At 43.2% G+C, this 23273-nt stretch overlaps 1 protein-coding gene across 4 annotated transcripts in view; it reads left to right on the forward strand.

Moving 5' to 3' along the window:
* LOC120407783 (leucyl and cystinyl aminopeptidase) overlaps positions 1-23273 on the forward strand; it is a 94709-nt gene that overhangs the window by 65610 nt on the left and 5826 nt on the right. For all 4 annotated transcript variants that reach the window (XM_039543853.1, XM_039543855.1, XM_039543852.1 and 1 more), the window contains exons 9-17: positions 5812-5943; positions 8043-8203; positions 11780-11868; positions 16875-17058; positions 17772-17928; positions 18563-18747; positions 19917-20078; positions 21929-22069; positions 22809-22890. In XM_039543853.1, the coding sequence (XP_039399787.1) occupies positions 5812-5943; positions 8043-8203; positions 11780-11868; positions 16875-17058; positions 17772-17928; positions 18563-18747; positions 19917-20078; positions 21929-22069; positions 22809-22890 (1293 nt within the window). The remainder of the gene's footprint in view (positions 1-5811; positions 5944-8042; positions 8204-11779; positions 11869-16874; positions 17059-17771; positions 17929-18562; positions 18748-19916; positions 20079-21928; positions 22070-22808; positions 22891-23273) is intronic.

The raw sequence follows: 23273 nt of genomic DNA on the forward strand, positions 1-23273 counted from the left end.
ATGTAGGCCCCTGGCCAGGTGCCTACTGGCCATCAAAGCCCTACCTATACCAGTGAGCAAATAAAGTCAAATCTAAAGCACAAAAGCATGCACGCATGCATGCAAAGAAGTGAAGATTGCCAGTGTTTATAAAGCTTTGTCGTAAATGACTTCTGCAGTTCAGATAGCTAAAGCCTTTAAATTCTCTGAGAATGTCTTCCTTAAGTTTTGCATGAATATTTTAGAATTTGTTAAGAGCAGCACTTGTGATGTCTCACAAATGTTAAGTAGCTGGAGTTCCCCAGAGGTCTTTGTTTTCTTTCTTCTTTCTCCAGTGTATGGTTTTTTTATACTAACAGTGTGATGTACATAATTAAACTATTCAAGGTCAGTGTCACTTTAGCTGCAATCTGTCTATCCTTGGGCCATTTATTGACTGGGTTTTGCTGTGATGTAGGAATGTTTCCATGAAGGATCCTAGTTTACAACTGAGGGTAGGTCTACACTGGCCCAGTTACAGCGTCGCTCAGAGAGTGCTGAAGGTAAACCACAGTTGTGTGTTCCCACGTCAGCTGCCTGAGCAATAGCATGTTCACACTTGCGGCACTGGCAGCGGTATTTGGAGCAGTGCACTCTGGGCAGCTATCCCACAGTGCATCTTCCTCTTCTGCTGCTAAGAGTTGTGGGAAGGCAGAAGGGGTCGTGGGACACCCTGGGTCCTGTCCCAATGCCCCATGATTCATTGCTTCGCATCCCAGCAATCCCTGTGCTTCCATCTGCATTTGACACCATCTTTCAATGGTTTGTGTACTGCGCGCTCTGTTCTGCCTCTTTGGGCAGCAGGAATGGATCGCACCGTTGACCAATATGTTGCTTGCTCTGACTAACACGTCACAGGTGGCAGTGGAGTTCCTCCTTAAACTACAAAGGCAAGAGCAGTTTGACATTGTGTAGTTGCTACGACATGGGATTGCTTGTGGCATTCATGGAGGTGCTGACCACAGTGGAACGCCGCATTTGGGCTTGGGAAACAAGCACTGAGTGATGGGATCACATCATCATGCACGTCTGGGATGACTAGCAGTGGCTGCAGAACTTTCGGATGAGGAGAGCCACATTCCTGGGACTGTGTGTGATGAGCTCACCCCAGCCTTGCGGCACAAGGACATGAGAATGAGAGCTGCCCTGCCGTGGGAGAGGCATGTGGTGATTGCACTGTGGAAGCTGGCTACTCCAGACTGCTAACGATTGGTCGCTAACCAGTTCAGAGTGGGAAAGTCAACCTTTGGACTCACTTTGACGGAAGTGTGCGGGGTCATTTAATCGCATCCTGTTCCGAAAGACCGTGACACGTGGATAGCTTTGCACAAATGGGCAAACTGCAGATGGGCGACAGCTGGCACGCACATTCCAATTCTGACACCAGACCACCTAGCTACCAAGTACATTAATTGCAAAGGGTATTTCTCAATGGTTCTCCAGGTGCTTGTGGATCACTGTGGGTGTTTCACTGACATTAACACAGGCTGGTCCGGAAAGGTGCATGATGCACACATCTTTTTGAACACCGGCCTGTTCAGGAAGCTGCAAGCAGGGACTTTCTTCCCAGACCAGAAGATGCCCATTGTGATCCCCTGAGACCTTGCCTACCCCTTAATGTCATGGCTTATGAAGCCATACATGGGGCACTTTGACAGCAGCAAGGAGCGTTTCAACAACAGGCTGAGCAAGTGCAGAATGACTGTGTGCTTTTTGCCATTTTAAAGGCCTGCTGGCGCTGCCTATATGGGAGGCTGGACTTGGCTGATGACAGTTTTTTCCTATGCTTATACCTGTGTGCTGTACACTCCATAATATTTGTGAAGAGAAGGGTGAAAGCTTCACTCAGGGCTGGACTGCTGAGGCTTAGAACCTGGAGACTGAATTTGAACAGCCAGAGACCAGGGCTATTAGAGGGGCGCAGCACAGGGCCATAAGGATCAGGGATGCTTTGGGGCAGCAATTTGAATCTGAAATCCACCAATATTTGTTGCTATGCTCAGGAGTGCAGTGCTTGTAATGCTAGGAGGTGATTGTGATTGGTGCTGAAGATGCACTATGAAGGTTTAAGAAAATTGCCTGTTGCTTTTCAGGGCTCTGTTTGCTTTCAATTAATGGAATAAAGAGTGCTTTAAAACCAAAACAATTATTTTTATTAATAAACAACCGGAAGAGAGAGAGCCAAGCAAAAAGAACACATCAGCACTGAGGGGGATGGGGGAAGGGAGGGTTCCAGGAGGAGTTGGGGTCCTGGGACTGTTAAAGATTTGTGTATGTCCAGGTATCATATCCAACCTTCTCCTTTGGAGTACAGTGCAGTGGGTACTGTACTTCAGCAGGGCTACACTGCAGAGGGATGGGTGTTTAGTGTAGTGGGTACTGGGAGTCTGCAGGGCTGGACTGTGATGGGGCAGGAATGGAATGAAGCGAGTACAGACTGGAGCCAGGAGGTTGATAAGAGTTGTGGTGGTGGTGTGTGTGCATGAGAGCGCGTTTTGGGACAGCGGCTGCAGGGGAGGGCAGGCGTGGAGCTGCTCGGTTTGCAGAGCTAGTAGCGCCTGGAGCATGTCTGCTTGATGCTTCATAACGTTTAAGAGTTGCTCCATGGCTTCGTTCTGGCGCGCCGCATTCTCCTTTGGGTCTCTTCCTGCTGTCCTGCCACTCCTACAATTCCTGTTTTTTGGCTGTGGCGTGCATCATAACCTCGCGCAGAAAGTCCTCCTTAGTTCTTTGTGGCCGCTCTCTAATTCTGCGCAGCTGTTCAGCCGGCAAAAACAAAGGGGGAGGCTGGGCTCCCAAGGTCTCATCTGTGAAGCCAAAATGCAACATTTTACAGAAGCAGTATTGTTTGCAACATGGAAACCACTGATTCAGTGATTTAAAATACAGCCACCATCACTAACACAAGGCACTATCACTAACGGGCTGACCCCACGCAAGCACACATGAGCCACAAGACTCCCAAAATGGTGAGTAACCACAGAGATAGGCGAAGCTACTGTTCCAGGACCATACTGTACACTGGGCATGTGGCTCTTGGGGAGAGCCAGCCAGGGCCGCCCAGAGGGGGGGGCAAGAGGGGCAATTTGCCCCAGGCCCCGAGCCCCACAGGGGCCCCCACGAGAGTTTTTCGGGGCCCCTGGAGCGGGGTCCCTCACTCACTCCAGGGGCCCCGGAAAAGTCTTGCGGGGCCGGGCGCAGGAGCTTCTTCGCTCCCGGTCTTCGCCGGCGGGGGGTCCTTCCGCTCTGGGGCGGACGGACCCCCCCCGCTGGCAAATTACCACCGAAGACGGAGCGGGACCCGCCGCCGAACTGCAGCCCGGTCTTCGGCGGTAATTCGGCGGCGGGGGGCCCTTCCCTTCCGGGACCCGCCGAAGTGCCCGAAGACCTGGCGAGGCCCCGCCACCGAATTACTGCCGAAGACCGGGCTGCACTTCGGCGGCGGGTCCCGCTTCGGCAGTAATTAGGGGGCGGGGGGGGCCCCGCCGCGGGTCTTCGGGGCATTTCGGCGGCGGGTCCCGGAAGGGAAGGGCCCCCCCGTCGCCGAAGACCCCGGACCCCCGGAATTCTCTGGGCAGCCCTGGAGCCAGCAGTGTAGGGGGGCCCTTATAATCATTCCTGTCCCCACATTTTCCACAGGTTGTGTTCATTATGGAAGATATCTCGCTGCTGAGGGTGAGCAGGGAGTCAAGGGAGGGTCTTCTCCAAGACTGCAGCTTCCACCCTGGCCCTTATGCGGCTCGCCTGTGTGCAGCAATGGTCCCGTGTAGTCTCCCCCCCCCCCCCAGTGATGGCATGGGAAAGTTACCATTAATGGAGCAAGAAACAAAGCAGCTCTGCCAAAGAACCTGCGGCAGCGGATTTTCCGGTATCTCCATTAGATTATCGTGGAGAGGTGAAGGAGATTCCCATGAAGTGAGGGAGTCAAACACCCTGTTAGACTGCTCAGACTAGGCATATGGTGGTACACGCATCATACAGAGACAAGCCTGCTTTCTCCAACCCTCCTGCCCACAACAACTCGCTTCAGTGATTCCCAGAATCAAAGCCACTTACCAGAGGCCTCCTTTCCTGTTTGCGCTTCGCCAAGTTCCAACAGCTGTGACTGGCTAGCCTCCTCCAGGGTAGAGAAGAGGGCTTGGCTGCATGCATCTCTGACATCCGAGTCATCCTCTGCCTCTGGGTCCCCCTCCACATCCTCATCCAAGATTTCCTCCTCCTGGCTCTGTCTACTCTCGTCTGGCACGTGAGCCACCAAAGTATCCACAGGGGCCTCCGCAGTGGAGATGGAGTCGTCACCGAGTATCATGTCCACCTCTTTGTAGAACCAGCAGCTTGTGGGCACAGCACCGGAGCTGCGTTTTACCTTCTGCACCTTGTGGTAGGCGTTGTGCAGCTCCTTCTCTTTGATCCTGGCTGGAGCGCAACTGGGACTGGATAGCCTCCTGTCCCCAAATGCTGATGCGGTCCTGCAGCTCGGCATTGCTCCAAGCGGGGTATCGCCTGGTGCATGGAGCAGGCATGGTTACCTGGAAAGATGCACTGAGACCACTGCATGTGTCACCAAGCAAACAGGAAGGGGACTTTTGAAAAATTCCAAAGGAATTTAAGGGGTGGGGCTCGCGGTTGCTCACCTGAGGGCAAGGCAATAGAGGTCAAACTGATGACTAGAGAGGTGAGAACAGGCATTGTGGGACACCTCCCGGAGGCCAATTGAAGCGCTGTAATGGACCTTAGTGTCTACACTGGCACTGCGGCGCTGTAGTCCTGGTGCAGAAAGCTGTACCTCTCATCGAGGTGGCTTTTTTACAGCAGTGCAACTGCGCGGTTTCTGTGCACTAAGTGGCTTGGCAGCATGTACACCTTGGGAGTTACAATGCAGAAAGCTTCTTGGCTGCGCAGAAACTTGCCAGTGTAGACAAAGGCACAAATGTTAAATAGCTCGAGTTCGCTGAAGGTCTTTCCGTTTTCTTTATTCTTTCTCAAATGTATGTTTTGGTACCAACAGTGTGACGTACATAAACTATTCAGGGTCAGTGTCACTTTAGCTGCAATCTGTCGATCCTTGGGCCATTTATTGACTGGGTTTTGCTGTGATACAGGAATGTTTCCATGGAGGATCCTAGTGTTCAACTGAGTAAAACCCCAGGTCTGTCCACAGACATGAATTGCTCCATGACTTCACTGATGGAAACAGCTCTAAAAATAATATTCAGCTCTATGCAGACTTAGCAGTTTGAAAGGCTTATTTTACAAAATATTTTCATGTGCTTTTCAAGCTTTTAAACAGGCAGCATCTGTAAATATACTTGTTGGCATTTCTCGTCCCTGCTTTAACTTACTGACGTATCTCGTTTTCTTTTGTGCTTGCTGTTTGGCTGTATCATTCTTGTGTAGTTGCTTACATATTAGTATTTAATACCAGCAAGGGTGGTGAGGTACAGCACTTAACAGTATTATTAATGAAATCTGACAACCATGGACAATGCATCCACTAGAACGCCATTTCTTTCACATGGTACTAATTAGAAAGTCTTTCTTTCAAACTAAGTTAATGTCAGTGAAACTTGATTGGATTGTGTTTTTTTTTTTTTTAATCTGTAAACCTTTTTCCTAAGCAACTTACACTTTCAAAATAATTGCATTCAGACTAAACTCCCTGGGACGGAATTTCAATTATTCTCTCCTAAATTATCTCCTAAAGCCAGTGGTACTGACAGTCTTGTAATCTGTACATGCTTCTCCTGAATCGGGTTCTTAAACTTTTTTTCCTCTTACAAACTTTTTTTTTAGGGAGCTTCCCTTTTGTTGATGCTGAAAAAGTATATCAAACATGATAGTTTTCAAGCTGGGATTGAGAATTACTTGCATAATCACAGCTACAGATCCACCCGGAGCGATGATTTGTGGGATAGCATGAATGAGGTAACCATCTTGGGTATTCTTAGTTTTGGTTTTTGCATGACGGACTATAATGAGATGTGAAAATCAAAGACATTTTCTATTTCCTTATATTAGTGCTGCTAAATAAGATCATATATTGAAAAGACCTGGTTTATCAGTCACTCTGCTCATGGTCACTCATTCCAAAATTCTGTGCGGAGGTGCACAAACATAAATGAGCAACACTTGTGCCTAGAAGAGAGCCTGCCAAACTTGCTAGCCCTCCTCTCCCCCATCTTATTTTAAAAAGAGTGCATAAGTGGAATGGGAAAGGTATTCAGAACCATAACTATCATAATACTAGTGTTACGCTATAGTCCCTGAGCCTACAGGCACTTAAGCATATGCATAATTTCACCCACATAAGTAGTCTCACTGATGTCAGTATGGACTAGACAGATGAATAAAATTACTCATGTGCTTAAACATCTGTAGAATTTGGGCCCTTGTACAGAAGAAAAGCTTGAATCTCTGTTCCTCCAATGATACTTACTGGGTTGGACTTTTAAAAATACTCAGCAATGACCTAACTCTCTCCATTTATTTCAGTGGGAGCAGTTAGGCCAAAGCTGAGTACTTCTGAAAATCCCAACCATAAAATCTGGTTTCCTTTTGATCATAAACATCATTGTCTTTAGAGCAAAATGGAAAATCCATTTCTTTCTTCTAGCCTCCTACTATAGCCTCAAGAACTGGGGTAAAGGAGAAGAGGAGGTTCTTTTTAAAGCATTTAAAAGAAAAACTGAAAATAAACTCTTCAGTCACTTCCTGTGGGAGGAAAGAAATTATTTCCCTTGTTGGAGTCCTTCCTGCTTTTATTGGATTTAAGAGATGCTCTAGTGATAGAAGCCAGATAAGAACATAGATCAGTGTTAGCTTGCTGAAAATTTCAGATATTAATTTTTAAGAGCATTACTTACACTTCAGTGATTTCCTGGAACTGGGTGGGGGCTTCAGTGGCACACAATTTACATCGGCTTGCATGGTGCCTAGACACTGTAGACCATCAAGATACTGTACAGACATGCAAGAAGACTTGATCCCTGCCCTATATGGCTTGCAATCTAAGCAGACAACACAGAAACAAAGGAGATGGGATGTAAGAAAGCAAGAAGATTGATGGTGGTAACGAGCATTGTTAGTTCCATGATATTTTCTTTGTTTAATTAAACAAGCACTTTGCTGGTGGACTAGGATTAGTAGGTCTCTTGGGTAAAGTGTATTTTGAGGAGAAGAAAGTGGAGAGTGGGCAGACTGCGCCAGAGAAGGTTTTACAAGTGTAGGAAGGACACAGAGAGCATAAGGGGGAGTTTTGTCAACTAGGGTGGGGGTGGGAGGAAGAGGAGGGTGAATGAAATGAGAGGGAGCTGGGAAATGCCCTTTTGACATCAACCCCTAATCAATTAAAAAGTAAATAATTTAAGAACGAATGATGAGCTTTCTCTAGAAATTTTAACAAAAGCTTTTTACAGAGAATTATTTCCCTTGGGTTAAAAACTCAATAGAATTGTTAATCCCTAGGCAATTCTATAGGACTCTTCCATAAGTGTAGGATGTGCAGATCCTTGTAGGCATAGACCAATAACTCGAATTTCAGATGGATAGTGAGGGCAGCTGAAGAAGAGAGCTGGACAGAATAGCAAGTAATATAGGTGATTTGAACAGTGATAAACTTCCTTTTTCCTTTAGAGCCTGGTCCTGCAAGTTGTTCCAGGTAGGCTGACCCCGGTGCATACACACAGCCCCTTCCTCCCCCTTAAAATTAATCCATAAATTACTTGCTCTGTTTTCCTCCGTCCATTCCTACTTTAGCCTGCTTGGCATTCCCATGTTTCTCTTTATTTGGTTGTCGCTTGGATCTCTTCCATTCAAGAAGATAAAACACTTGTTCACCTCAGTGACTGCTAACAAAATTGGCAAGCCAATACAGAATGATTCTATACAGGGGCTTAACCTGCTACTTACATTAGCACTAGTTTCAAGATGGCTCTTGTGTGGTAAGCTGAGGATAGAATTTGACAAAGAAATGAAGAATACCCATTATCTTCCTGTTGAAAGTGAATGTCTTTTGTGTTTTACAGATCACAAACGGAACACTAGATGTAAAAAAACTGATGAAAACCTGGATTCTGCAGAAAGGATTTCCCTTAGTAACTGTTAAAAGAAAAGGAAAGAGTCTCTATGTCCAGCAGGAGAGATTCTTGCGCAGTGTGGAATCAGAAAATTGGACGTCAGATGCAAGGTTATTCTCCCCCAGCACTCAGAAAATATTTACCTTTTACTTTCGTGCAATTTAACTGTCTTCAAAGTGCATGTTCCTTGCACTTTGACACACTCTTCTCTAAAGAGCAGGTAGTTATAAATGAAGTGAGAGACAGCAGTTCACCTGTCTGCTTCCAGGTCAGCAATTGAAATAGACCTTACATTGCTTTTTCTCGGAACAGAGTTCATCATAACTTACCGTATTTTCCGGCGTATAAGACGACTTTTTATACTAAAAAACAACCCCCAAAAATCGGGGGTCGTCTTATACGCCGGGTATAAACAGCAGGCAGCCCAGAGCCCTCTGATTCCCGGCCGCGGCTGGGATTTAAAAGGCTCTGGGCTCCCCGCCGCAGCGGGCAGCCCAGAGCCCTCTGACTCCCGGCCGTGGCTGGGATTTAAAAGGCTCTGGGCTCCCCCCCTCGGAAGGGGGGGTAGTCTTATACGGCGAGTATAGGCCAAAACCTATGTTTTAACTGTAAAATTAGGGGGTCGTCTTATACGCCCAGTCGCCTTATACGCCGGAAAATACGGTAAATTTTATGTATTCATTTTTCTGATGGTTTTTAATTGGCTTGTCCTGTTGTGCACTGGAGTTAATCATACAACTGTCAGGATTATGTTTGGATTCATTTTCCTATTTAAAGTGGAAAAAAAATGTCAAGTAGTTGCAGTGTTTAATCTTCAAGCTCAAGTAGTTGGGGCCCATAAAGGATGGGTATATGAGGATGAGATAGAAGGTAGATGAGAGGAGTTAGCAAATGAAGTAGCATTCTGCAGAGAAATGCTGGTGGTGTCTAAAGGACCAGGAAACTTTTTCTTCTTGAACCTGCACATTTTCCTACCAGGCCAAATCTGCAGGGTGAGTGCTGACAGAGGACAGTATAGACTGTGGATAAGGAAGCTCTTCCCCTTACAAAAGTTAAGACTGACCATAAATTAGCATTTGTGTGTGTCCGTTAATAGCTAAAGATTCCTTGTTTAGAAATAATATTCATAGTAGTGGAGGAATACATGGCAATAAACATCTTTTTTTTTTTTTTTTTTTTTATGGGTGGTTAGATACTGGTGCAAATATGAAGCAACTGATAACTGCAAAAATCTGTTTGTCAAATGTACTCCATTACCAGGCACCTTATCCTTGTTGTTTAACAAGACAAGAACATTCTCAAACTGCAGACCCTGGTTTTCTCTACCACAGTTGAGATTTAATGGGGAGTTGAGGGCACTTCACATCACACAAAATTAGGCCCTAAAAAACCACTCGCCTTTATGAGGATTGGAAGGTTGGTTTTGTACATCTATCTTCCTGGGTTTTCCATGGATGTCCCTTTGGAGTTGCACTTAGGTGAATAGCTCTTGAAGGATGACTTTTCAGGTGAATAATTTATAGTGATTTGTTGTGGAAATTGGTGTACAACCCATTTTCCCTCCCCTCAGTGGGTTTGCCCTAGATAAAATTACACGATTGATTTGCGCTGTTAAACAATAATAGAATACCATTTATTTAAATATTTGTGTATATTTTCTACATTTTCAAATATCTTGATTTCAGTTACAACACAGAATATAATGTGTACAGTGCTCACTTTATATTTTTTATTGCAAATATTTTCATTGTAAAAACAAAATAAATACTATTTTTCAATTCCCCCATTACAAGTACTGTAGTGCAATCTCTTTATCATAAAAGTTGAACTTAAACATGTAGAATTATGTACAAAAATAAACTGCATTCAAAAACAAAACAATGTAAAACTTTAGAGCCTACAAGTCCACTCAATCCTACTTCTTGTTCAGCCAATCGCTCAAACAAGTTTGTTTATATTTGCAGGAGATAATGCTGCCCACTTCTTGTTCACAATGTCACCTGAAAGTGAGAACAGGCATTCTCATGGCACTGTTGTAGCCAGCGTCGCAAGATATTTACATGCCAGATGTGCTAAAGAGTCATATGTTCCTTCAAGCTTCAATCACCATTCCAGAGGACATGCGTCCATGCTGATGATGGGTTCTTCTTGATAACGATCTAAAGCAGTGAGGACCGACACATGTTCATTTTTATCATCTAAGTCAGATGCCACCAGCAGAAGATTGATTTTTCTTTTTTTGGTGGTTCGGGTTCTGTAGTTTCCGCATTGGAGTGTTGCTCTTTTAAGACTTCTGAAAGCATGCTCCACACCTCATCCCTCTCAGATTTTGGAAGGCACTTGAGATTCTTAAACCTTGGGTTGAGTGCTGTAGCTATTTTTAGAAATCTCACATTGGTACCTTCTTTGTGTTTTGTCAAATCTGCAGTGAAAGTGTTCTTAAAACGAAAACATGCTGGGTCATCATTCGAGACTTCTATAACATGAAATATATAGCATAATGCAGGTAAAACAGAGCTGTAGACATACAGTTCTCTCCCAAGGAGTTCAGTCACAAATTTAATTAATGCATTTTTTTTTTTTTAACAAGCGGTATCAGCATGGAAGCATGTCCTCTGGAATGGTGGCCAAAGCATGAAGGGGCATACGAATGTTTAGCATATCTGGCACATAAACACCTGACAGTGCCAGCTACAAAAGTCCCATGAGAACGTCTGTTCACACTTTCAGGTGACATTGTAAACAAGAAGTGGGCAGCATTATCTCCCATAAATGTAAACAAACTTGTTTGTCTGAGCAATTGGCTGGACAAGAAGTAGGACTCAGAGGACTTGTAGACTCTGAAGTTTTACAGTGTCTTGTTTTTGAGTGCAGTTATGTAACAAAACAAAAAAATCTAGATTTGTAAATTGCACTTTCATGATAAAGAGATTGCACTCGGTACTTGTATGAGGCGAATTGAAATTTTTTTTATAGTGCAAATAAATATAAAGTGAGCAGTGTACACTCTGTATTCTTTGTTGTAATTGAAATCAATTATATATGAAAATGTTGAAAACATCAAAAAATTAATAAACTTCACTTGGTATTCTATTTAACAATGTGATTTAAAACTGCGATTAACTCAAAAAAAATAATAATCGCGAGTTAACTGCGATTTAATCGACAGCCCTAATTGGAAGATGAGGATATTATTTACTCTTCTACTATGGGATTATCTTGAATTCTTGGCTTGTGTAACTGCTTGTGCTCTTAGAGGGATTTGGGACGTGACCTTTTACTTTTTACATAAATCCCATATAAAACTTCAGAGAGGAAGGTTGTCTTGTGGGTAAAACGCTAGACTGGGACTGAAGTGCCTCAAGTTCAATTTGTGGCACTGCCACAGATTTCCTTTAATTCTTTTGGACAAGTGGCTTAATATTTCTGTGCCTCAGTTCTCCATGTGTAAGGTGAGGAACAGAGGAGATGTGATTAAAAATGGTATGAGAATTACTCGGATACTGTAATGATGGGGGGCATATAATAGATCTCTTAACATTATTTTGTTGAAATGCCATAATATGTTAAAGCAATTTAAAAAAAAAAAAAGGCGAGACAAACAGCAAAACTGATTGTATTGGATGTGACCTATTACATAAAGCTAGACTACTGTATAAGTCTTAAATATAATTTTTCTCTTACAGTTATCTGTGGCATATTCCTCTCTCCTACACTACTAGCAGTTGCAGCCCTTTCCTCTGTCCTTACGCATATTTACTGGACCAGAAGTCAGGTATGTGACTTGAAGCCTCTGTAGCTAGGATGTACAGTGAAAGCAGGTTACTTCAGTTTTGTGGATCAGCCTTTGTTTGCACACACCTGAGTAGGGTTTGAGGCCAATGGTGTGGATGGTATAAAGTACTTGCAGAGGAGAATATAACTGGGAAGATACCATAGGGAACAGAGAACAGGGTAATTTTAATCACTTTTGTAGGCATGGTTGCTTTAGGCTGGCTTTATCACATAAGAATACGGTTAGGAACCAATGGTGCTGAGCATGCCTGGAGTACTTAGCATTCAGTGGCAGTGATGTCAGGAGTGTATTAATTCATCATGACAATACAGGGAGTAAACAGGACTTGGTCTTTTTGCAAGCTGACAGGTTGGGGAGAGGGGCCTTGAGGAAGTAGAGTGGGCTCTGAGCAGTGTGTACTTAAGGGAATCAGCCCTGGTAGATTGACATGCCAACATGACTCTGAGGAGGTGTATTTCCCCCTCTGATGATATTATTTACTTTTGTTTTGTGGCATAAAATAATTACTTGGTTAAACACTTTTTTTAATGTATGGCAGTCTAGAACTTGGAACCTTCCCACGTTCTCCCCACCTTTTCTTTGCTGCAGTGCTAATCTGTCAGAGGGCTGGATTAACTTTCTTTTTAATGATGAAAGTGATTGTTACTCAGTAAAACAGGGACATCAGTGGATCTTTGCTGATTTACTGTACGCCAGCTGAGAATTTGATCTTTTAAAATGTCATTAATCCTACTATCATACTGATCCCTCCCCCTATCCATTACACTCATTACATTTCATGATGACATACTATGTAAAAATGTCTCCTCCATCTCTATTGCTTCAAATAAACCATACAAAATTGAAGTTGAATGCTTAATGCCGATCTTGAAACCTTTATAGCTATTTTGGTATAATGTGGTCATTTTCCATAAAATGACTGTTAAAAGTACAGTAATTTAAGCAGCTAATGGTTTTTTTTAAATTTAATTTTCACAATTTGATTTACAAAATCTCATTTAATTGTTTCTGGACCTCTGCTATTTGAGATGTTGGCTGAAAAGTAGTTTACAGCCCAATAATCTGTGGGAAAACCGAGGTGTTAACTTGTGTGCATGTTCTTCACATTGTCAGACCCATTAGTCAAGAAAATAGTCAGCCTCAATGTTCATTGATGAACAAAGAATAGTTATTGCTTTTGAATGCCTTTTTCCGTCATGCATGTCCCCAGGTCACTTCAGGAACTGGGGGGAGGGGAACCCCATATGTGAGATCTGTAGAATCTTTAAACAGTAACTCTCCTCTAGTTTTGCACCGCTTGCCTGTCTGCCTGCATTCCATTCTCTCTGATAACAGCATATTACCATTATCTTGCAGCTGTCTTATTCCCCCACCGCCTGGTCTCCACGGCTAGCCTGACTTTACACCATGGAACCCTTTCAACTAAGACACGCTCTCTGTCTTCAGTATTTTTCTCCAGGCAGACCTCTGAAATACTGACTGCACTGTCAGACAAGTCTGGGTTGCTCATTTTAGCAAGATTTATTTTTGGTCTTTTTTTTTCTAACTGCCTCCTCTTCTAGAAGGCTTATTTGTATAATTAGTCAGTGTAGATATACAGCATTGGTGATGGCTTTCAATTCTGTGACATTTTCTTTTCCAGAAAGGTTAGGTAATCCTCTTAAATAATAAACTGTTCTGTAATTGGTCTCTAAATTTGTCTATAGTTTAGTAATGTGTTTATATCTTTTGTTCCAAGATGCTATTTGTCCATGGTTTGCAGTTTGGGGTTTTTGTTTTTTAAGGTTACAGTCTCTGGCTCCATATCCCACTCTGTGGTCACAAGTCTGTTACAAATGGATCCAATTGCAGGGTCCCATGTGTCTCCAGGTGATTTGGGTCTAAGTAGTCTAGCCACTGTTTCTAGTTCATAGAATCATAGAATATCAGGGTTGGCAGGGACCTCAGGAAGTCATTTAGTCCAACCCCCTGCTCAAAGCAGGACCAATCCCCAATTAAATCACCTCAGCCAGGGCTTTGTCAAGCCTGACCTTAAAAAACCTCTAAGGAAGGAGATTCCACCACCTCCTTAGGTAACTCATTCCAGTGCTTCACCACCCTCCTAGTGAAAAAGTTTTTCCTAATATCCAACCTCAACCTCCCCCACTGCAATTTGAGACCATTACTCCTTGTTCTGTCATCAAGTACCACTGAGAACAGTCTAGATCCATCCTCTTTGGAACCCCCTTTCAGGTAGTTGAAAGCAGCTATCAAATCCCCCCTCATTCTTCTCTTCTGCAGACTAAACAATCCCAGTTCCCTCAGCCTCTCCTCATAAGTCATGTGCTCCAGCCCCCTAATCACTTTTGTTGCCCTCTGCTGGACTCTTTCCAATTTTTCCACATCCTTCTTGTGGTGTGGGGCCCAAATCTGGACACAGTACTCCAGATGAGGCCTCACGAATGCCAGATAGAGGGGAATGATCACATCCCTCGATTTTTGCTGGCAGTGCGCCTACTTATACAGCCCAAAATGCTGTTAGCCTTCTTGGCAACAAGGGGACACTGACTCATATCCAGCTTCTCGTCCACTGTAACCCTTAGGTCCTTTTCTGCAGAACTGCTTCCTAGCCATTTGGTTCCTAGTCTGTAACAGTGAATGGGATTCTTCCGTCCTAAGTGCAGGACTCTGCACTTGTCCTTGTTGAACCTCATCAGATTTCTTTTGGTCCAGTCCTCTAATTTGTCTAGGTCCCTCTGTATCGTATCCCTACCCTCCAGCGTATCTACCACTCCTCCAAGTTTAGTGTCAAAAGTTTAGTGTTCTGGGATGATAGAGCATGTTGTAGATCTGGGAGAGAATAAAAATTTATTCTTCACAAAGGATTTCAAGATTTTGAAATTTGGCTTTTTCAAACCATAACAAAACTTGAAGACTTCAAAATCTCCAAAAGAAAATTCTGGGGGAAAAAGTCCATTGAGTCCAAGCAAAACTTCTTTTTAAAAAAAAATTACATTATGTAATACAAATTATAAACCCTGTGAAATTTAAAGGTCATTTAAAAAAAAAGTTTCATTCCAAATATGCCAAATGGGACATTTTGACATGATTGGCATTTTTTATTTGAATGTCCAGCTAAACAAAATTTTGGAAAAATTGATGTGATTTTGCAAAACACTTAGATTTTTATGGAATTGCATTTGCAGGTGGAAAATTGGCCCATCAAAGCTTTTTCTGACCAGCTCTAGCTAGGTCCTGAGAGTTCTTCAAGAAGTTGTCAGCATCTTTCTGGGCAGGGTACTGTCTGGAAAGCAATACAGTAAGCTGCCCTTGGGTAAGGTTTAGATTTGTGTTCAGCACATAATACAAAATGGAATCAATAATTTGATAGACATCTCACCATGTCACAGATATAATTCTGTGATCTTTACTGACTTGTGACTTGATCATGTCCTGTCTTTCACATAGTGTTGAGCATTGTGAGTCACAGAAATATCATGTTCACTCAAATGATGACTGAGCTCTAGACAGAGGTTTATTATGTGGGTGGGTTTTTTGGGAGACCGAACCAAAGGGGTGGAGGTATGGGTGTGTGTGTGTGAGTGTGACTGAGAGAGAGAAAGCAAACTTCTGTTTTTGAATCGGCTTAATTTCTTACAAGATTTTCAAGACTTACTATCCTAAAAATTCCTATTTATATTCTTCCCTGCCACCGCTACCTGCTTGATGTGGAAATACACTTGCAAAGGTTTTGTTCTTTTTATTTTGAGAAGATTCAGCTGGTCTGAATCACCTCATTTTTAGACAGAAAGATTACTAGGAAAGCTTCATATTAGTCAGTGATGTTTATTTCCATTGCATTGTGGTATGTCATACACAGTTGCATTGCAGTGCATGCTGAGTTTGCCTTGTGTGTTCAAAATGGCAGCTGATATGGTCCTAGAGATGTGAGCCATCCTTCATGGTAATACATGATTGAACAAATGAAATACATTAAATAACATCGCTCTGAGATTGGCCTTTACTTCCTGGCAGTGTTAGGTTGTCTCTACTCCTATGTATCAAGCTAATGTGCTACCTCGTTCCTCCCTCCTCTCACACAGGTAAATTATAATAATGAGAAGCTGGTTTCCTGCAAGTATGGAAACCAGTGTTTTTCAAATGGAATTTGGTTGTTTTACCATATTAACACACATCAGTCGGAACATCTTTTTTCTTTTCCCCTTGAACCTAAAACTTTAATGGTAAAATTATGCCACTTATTTTAGCCTAGGATAACTATTCTCAAAGTTAAATTAATATTTAATTAGATAGGTCAGTCTGCTATCAAATATACCTGAGGGATGGGTCACAGCCAGTATTGCCAAATTGGAAAGCATGAGTCTAGTCTAAAACTGTTGCATTTTATTCAGTCTTGTCACATTTGTGCAGTTCACAACTTAGAAATTGCCACCTTTTATCTCCAGTGGGATATAAACTGCCCTCAGTTCAACCCATACTCCAAATAAATCTTTAAAAAGAGGGCTTCTCCCTTCTAATCTGTTTCTTGGTTGCAAGGGCTCATATGTTGTAACTGGATTCCCTCTCCTCCTCCACATTACAACCTTGATGCTAAAATTCACCTTCTGTCTCCTGACTTATTTACATTCTTAGTTGTAATTCAGATCCATTGAACTCTGTAGGAATGCACAGGTGTAACTAGTGGAAAATGATGGCCCGGTTATTTTGATTAGCCCAAATAGAAGGGGAGAACAATCCAGAGTTAAGGGGCCTTCACACAGAACACCATGCTGACTGCTGCTCCTTTTTATGACCAGGGAGCTTCCAGCTCAGATACTCTCTGCAATAGTATAGATGGGAAGAGAAATTACCTCCTGAGTAAGCTGGGCCCAAACCATTTCGTACTCTGAACACTCAGCATTAGAAAATAGGTTTTTAAAATGTTGAGTATTAACAGCATAACTGTGTGGGTCTCTCTACCCTTTCTCTCTCTCTCTCTCAACTAGCTACCATTGAACTTCAGGAGGAGGTGAAGTGGGTAAAGTTCAATGTGGACATGAATGGGTACTATATAGTGCACTATGCTGAAGATGACTGGAATACTCTCATTAACCTGTTGAAGACAGATCCCTTTGCTCTGAGTACCAAAGACCGAGCTCACCTGATCAACAATATCTTCAGTCTTGTGGGGTAATTCTTGGTATTGGGAGGAAGTATAGCTTTTTTAATTTTAAGTTCATGCAAGACAAAGGATTATACTTAAGAACATTGTGGAGAAGAATGCTTTAAAGATACTTTTGTTCAGTATCCGCTATCATTGATGCTGAAGTTTCAATGATAAAACATCAGATGTTGATCTCCATTCATTTAATGCCGTCATTCATCCCTTTGTATTGTAAAGGACACCTGCTAGTTCTGTTGGCATGGAGGACGACATGTTCTTTAATAAGTCTGAGAGAAATGCCGTGTGATTTTGTCCTATCAAAGGAAAAGTACCTGTTGTGCTTGAGAGAAGTAAACTAGTTGCTTCTGACACAATGAGAGAGAGCCATTAAAACATTTATGTACCCCTCTGTTGGCTCTGCAGCTGGAATGAGGCTGAGAACTCTGGGTGGCCTTTCTGTGACAGCTGCTTCCTTAACCAGTAATTTCACTTACTTTCAGTTACCACCGTGCCTCACCTTATTTTAATTCCGCCCCTTAATCAAAGGCATGATTGTTGCCATCATTGTTCTATTACAAGAACAGTAACACTTTATATATTTTTGCTTCCAGCTCATGAGAGAGCTCTTTTTTTAATTGGGAGTCTTGTACAAAGGTAGCTGCCATCCTTAAGATTTCATTTTAGCCAGAAAGTCTGTTTGAATCCATTTTAATTCCTTTTGTGTTCTTTGACCTTTTAGTATAGGAAAGGTGTCTCTGTTGAAGGCCTTTGATCTGCTTGATTACCTAGTGAAAGAGAACTACACTGCACCAATCAGTCAAGCTCTGTTCCAACTGAGTCTCATCTATGACCTCGTAGAAAAAAGAGGAATGCCGAATCTTGCAGCAAGAGTAGTGGTACGTCTTCCTCTTCTCCATATCAGTGTTTGAAATATTTTCCCATAACATTGATTCACAACTGCGTTCTCTGGTCAGACTCTGATGGACCAACATTCAGGAATCTCATTGGCTTGCCTTACATTTGTAAGGCTATTCTGTCAGTCTGCCCTGAATAATAAAGGTTAATAATTTACTCTGAGGCAGGGACTGTTTTTGTGTTCTGTTTATGGTACCTAGCGCAGTGGGGGTCCTGGTCCATCATTGGGGCTCTTCTGTGCTACTGCAATAGATATTCAATAATAAACTGTTTAAAATCCAGGCCCTCTTCTGCTATAGAAATGGGGAGAAAACACCCGAGTTTGCTATTTCAAAAGTTCTTGAAGCTGACTAGTCCCAATCTGGATGAAACTGTCAGGTTACAGACATACTAGAGGCCTAACATTCAGATGCAGAGAGTCTGCTTAAATCTATTTACACCCACTAGCTATGTGTATGGTAGTCTAATTGGGAGTAGCTTAAACAGGGAGGAGTCAGAAATAGGGGGTGGTCTACACAATCTTACATCCTTAAATTAGTTCTTTATCTTGCTTGTGAATTCCTCTCTGAGCAATTTAATGTGTCTTGGTATTGCTCGCTGTCTTTCACCATCTAGGACAGAGTTGAAAAACTACTTGGAAGCAAAATTGATCAACAGACTTGGACTGATAATGGGACCTTATCTGAACGAGAATTCCGGTCTACTGTGCTAGCCTTTGCCTGCTCCCATGACTTGGGAAACTGTAGCACCACTGCCACCAAGCTGTTTAATGAATGGAAGGCTTCCAATGGCACAAAGAGGTAAAGCACAAACTAGTCTGAGCATGTTCTGTTTATGTATCTGTCGCTTCTCCACCTTTGTTTTGAAGAAAGATCCTAATTAGTCTTGGCCACTGAAGTACAGAGACTATGCTTCATTCAGCAGTTTTTACAGCATTTCTTTTGAATATAGCATGGCATAAAACAAGAGGAACTATGGCCATGGCTACACTTGCAAATTTGCAGCGCTGCAGCAGGGTGTGAAAACACACCCTCTTCAGCTCTGCAAATTGCGGCGCTGCAAAGCGCCAGTGTGGTCAAAGCCCCAGCGCTGGGACCGCAGCTCCCAGCGCTGTACATTATTCCCTACAGGGAGGTGGAGTACGGATAGCGCTGGGAGAGCTCTCTCCCAGCGCTGGCGCTTTGACTACACTTAGGGCTGGTCTACACTAAGGGGAAAAATCGATATAAGATACGCAACTTCAGCTACGTTATTCATCTTATATCGATAACTTACCCGTCCTCACGGCGCGGGATCGATGTCCGGGGCTCTCCATATCGACGACGCCACCGCCGTTCGGGGCGGTGGAGTTCCGGAATCGATAGAAGCGCGTTCGGGGATCGATATATCGCGTCTAGATGAGACGCGATATATCGATCCCTGAAAAATCGATCGCTACCCGCCGATACGGCGGGTAGTGTAGACGTAGCCTTAGTGCTTCAAAGCGCTGCCGCGGCAGCGCATTGAAGTGCAAGTGTAGCCATAGCCTCTGTTTTGGAAATTAAAACTTTGTATCCACAGTGTTATTGAATGTGACTGCTATGCCTACTAGATAATTCTCACTTGAGTTTACAGCTTAAAAAATTCAGATGTTAGCACATTGTAGCTGTTCTTGCAAAGCTAACCTTTTCACCTTCCAGAACTTACTCTGCTGAGAGTCATTGTGGATTTTGTATCATAGCGTGTCTGAGCCTTTTGCATGATTAACTGTGATTCCATGTATTCTATAACTCAGCCGTCCCCAGTTACCTAGAATCTGAGTGATGTCTCTCTGGAAATGAATTAATCTGGTCCTACAAAACTATTACTACCAAATTAAGTGCTCTGGCAAAAGACATCACTTGTGCTATTTGCCTAAAGCTTTGATGTGGTGGTTTCTTCCATACTGTTTCATACAGGCCTGTTCTTGTTTTGTAACTTTTTTTTGTAGTTTGCCTACTGATGTTATGAAGACTGTATTCACAGCAGGAGCAAAAACTGATGATGGCTGGGAGTTCCTTTTAAGCATGTACACATCTTCAGTTTCTGAAGCTGAGAAGCACAAAATGCTTGAAGCTCTAGCCAGCACAGAAGATGTTAGAAAACTGATCTGGTATGAAAATGCCAAAAGATTGTGGTGGTGTAGTTGTGGTGTTCCCAAAATATGTGAGACACAATGGGGGGAGGGGCGGGGGAAAGGGGAAGTGAGGTACTTTTTTACTGGACCAACTTCTGTTGGGGAAAGAGGCAAGTTTTCAAGCCACACAGAGCTCTTCTTCAGCTCAAAAGCTTGTATCTTTCACCAACAGAAATTGGTCCAATACAAGATTTTTTTTTTACCTCACTGTCCTTGTCTCTCTCAAAATATTATGTAATGTATAAACTTAAAAAAAAAAAAAACCAAAAAACCTGCTTCTTTGGAAATGTGGCTTTTCTCCTCAACACTTAAAATAACTTGACTGGTTTTCTTACATTGGCTAAACATAGTGCTAGGAAAACTTTTTTTAGTAGGCTTCTGCTTATTAAAGCAAAATGTAGCTGTAGCAAGGCAATGCCTTGCTGGTGTAGCGGCTCCTGCTGGTTGTCCAGGGAATTAGCTCTTTTCCAGCTCCAGAGTGCCCTCTGCTGGCTGGCTGTCTTGCCTGCTGCTGGTCCCCGTGTCCCTCCTGGACCCTGGTGCCCTTTGCCCAGGGGTTCTGCCCACCTCAGCAACCCACAATCTGGGTGTCCCCACCCAGGGGAACACCCAACCCTCTATCCCCACCTTGCCTCAGTGGCTACTGCCAGTCACCATCTAGCCCCCGCTCACTGGGGCGGACTGCAGTCTGTAAACCCAAGTACCCTTTCATAGGCCTTCACCAAGGCCTGCAGCCTGGGGTTTTATCAAATTGGAGCTCCCCAGCTCCCTCTGCCCTTCCCCAGCACTGCTGCACCTCAGGTACCCTTCTTGGCTCCCAAGCAGCCAGGTCCTTCTTTCTCAGAAGCTAGAGAGAGAGTGTCTGAGCTCGTGGCCCACAGTCTTTTATAGGTCCAGCTGTGGCCTGATGGGGCATGGCCCCAGCTGTGGCTGCCTTCCCCATCAGCCTAGTCTTTGGCTCGCAGCCCCAGCCCTCTCCCAGGGCTGGCTGTAACCCTTTCAGGGCCAGAGTGGGTGACCACCCCTCTACACCCCAACACATCAGGAACAGGATTCCATATAATCAAATGCAACGGTCCTGATACTCTGCTCACTTACGCTGGTGGAAATCATTAGAAACTCCCTAGAATTCAGTGTAGTTACACTGCTTGGAATGTATAGTAAGAGGAGAATCAAGCTTGAAAGCTTTGCACTCTTGGAAGATCAGTGTGGAGTTGCTTTAGATTAGAAATCCTGTGAAGCCATCAAAGTACAGGCCTATTTCATAACAAAGAAAGAACCAAGAGTTCAGATAGCATTTGCTTGCTGTGTGGATGAAATCTTGAACTTGCTTTATGCAGGAACTAAGAGGCACCTTATCTCCAACACCTACAGCCATCATATTTATGTTCACTGACCACTTCAGAGGACTGTCTGGAGGGTGTAGCAGAGACTGTGGAAGGTTTCCATGACTGCTGTGCTGTGGGACTAGTGTAGTTTCTCATGATTACCAGTGAATTTTGTTTCCCCTTATGACCATGCAAAAGTCACTGAACCCCTGGCACTTTGATGGGAATTAAATGACTCAAATGGGCATTGAAGCTATTCTGTATTTCATGGGATTGGGCCCCTTGTGTGGCATTTGGAAACCAAAGGTAAATAATGAAATTTGCGGTATTGGCCCTGGTAGTTGACTACATCTAGTTTCTTAAGATATCTGTAAGTAGCCTCTGACCTACCATATACTCTGTTCTAATTGGCTAAGTAACCTATGAGAGCCACTGCAGTCTAGCTGTGAAATGTTTGTATAGTAGTTTTGAGTTGACTGGATCTGTTTTGTCTCTTAGGTTAATGCAAGCAAGTCTAGAGGGAGACCTCATCAGGGTACAGGAACTTTCGCATATCATAACAACTGTCAGCCAAAGTCTGCCTGGGCACTTGTTGGCCTGGGACTTTATCAAAGAGAACTGGGAAAAGCTTATACGGAAGTAAGATTGTTTGTTTGGTCTTTAATTATTAAATTAATTACTAGCACGAAGTGTTAGGTGCAGCATTTGTGTGCATGCATTTTTTCCACCGCAAAATAAGAGACTGAGCTAACTTGGAATAAAATTTTCAAAAGTTCCCAAGTCCCATTTTTTCCCCCAAAAAAATGGTTTAGGTAGTTAATTTCCATTGTTGTTTGTCGCCCCCAGAGACTTAGGCTTACACGTCAGTTGCCTGGTTCAGAAAATATTAGTCTGTCCTTATTAAAGGGACAGTGGTATGAAACTATTAGAGTGGTGCATGTATTGTTCTTCATTCCATGGTGAATAATATCTTGCATCCACAGTAGTCTCTCAGCATGCTCTGAAACAGATTGGGAAAAGGTGTTTTTCCTTTTGGAGACACTGAAAGTTCGCGTGTGTGTGGGGAACCCGTCTTCAGAAATAGACTTGCTTTTCTTGGAACATCACAGCTTGTTGCAAGTGTTACAACTTTAAACTGTTTTTCCCCAAAAAAAACATTGTGTTACTATATGATAGAATAACTCAATGTGATGATCAGTATCAGAAAATTCACTTTTTCAAAAAAAACAAACCAAAACCAAAAGCCATTAAGTAATTTTCAAATTTTACCCTTTGTTGTTTGAAGTCTTCTTTTTAAAAAGTATGCGAAGTGCACTTGGTTCATAAACTGGATACCACACGCTACTTTTTCTTCCTTATTTTTTCTTCTATATTTCAGATTCCACTTGGGGTCATTTGCTATCCAGAATATAGTTACTGTGTCAACCTTTCAGTTTTCAACAGAGGCCCATCTACTTGAGGTTGGTGGTGTAAAGTACTATTGCCTAAACATTAGCTTCTCCCAAAAAAATTCTGTGCACTTGCTATTGATACCATACCTGGCATGTACTTAGTGCATTTCACCATAGATTTAAAGATCCTTTTCAATAGTGTATAACTATTAGTATCCCTATTCTACACATGGGAAAATAGTCAGAGAAGTGACTTGCCCAAAGTTACGTAGAAAGTCTGTGGCTATCACCCATGTTGGAGATCATTTGGCTCAGATTGTATGAACCTAGCAGACTGCGACTTGAGCATGCCAGTAGGAGACTGAGCCAAAGGTGGCTTTGTCTTTCTGTTTCCAGAACCGCTGACCCTATCCAGATCTCTGGTGTATGATAGAGCAGCCCAAAGGTCGCTG

The sequence above is a fragment of the Mauremys reevesii genome, linkage group 6 (assembly GCF_016161935.1).
Source record: "Mauremys reevesii isolate NIE-2019 linkage group 6, ASM1616193v1, whole genome shotgun sequence".
Classification (NCBI taxonomy): Eukaryota; Metazoa; Chordata; order Testudines; family Geoemydidae; genus Mauremys; species Mauremys reevesii.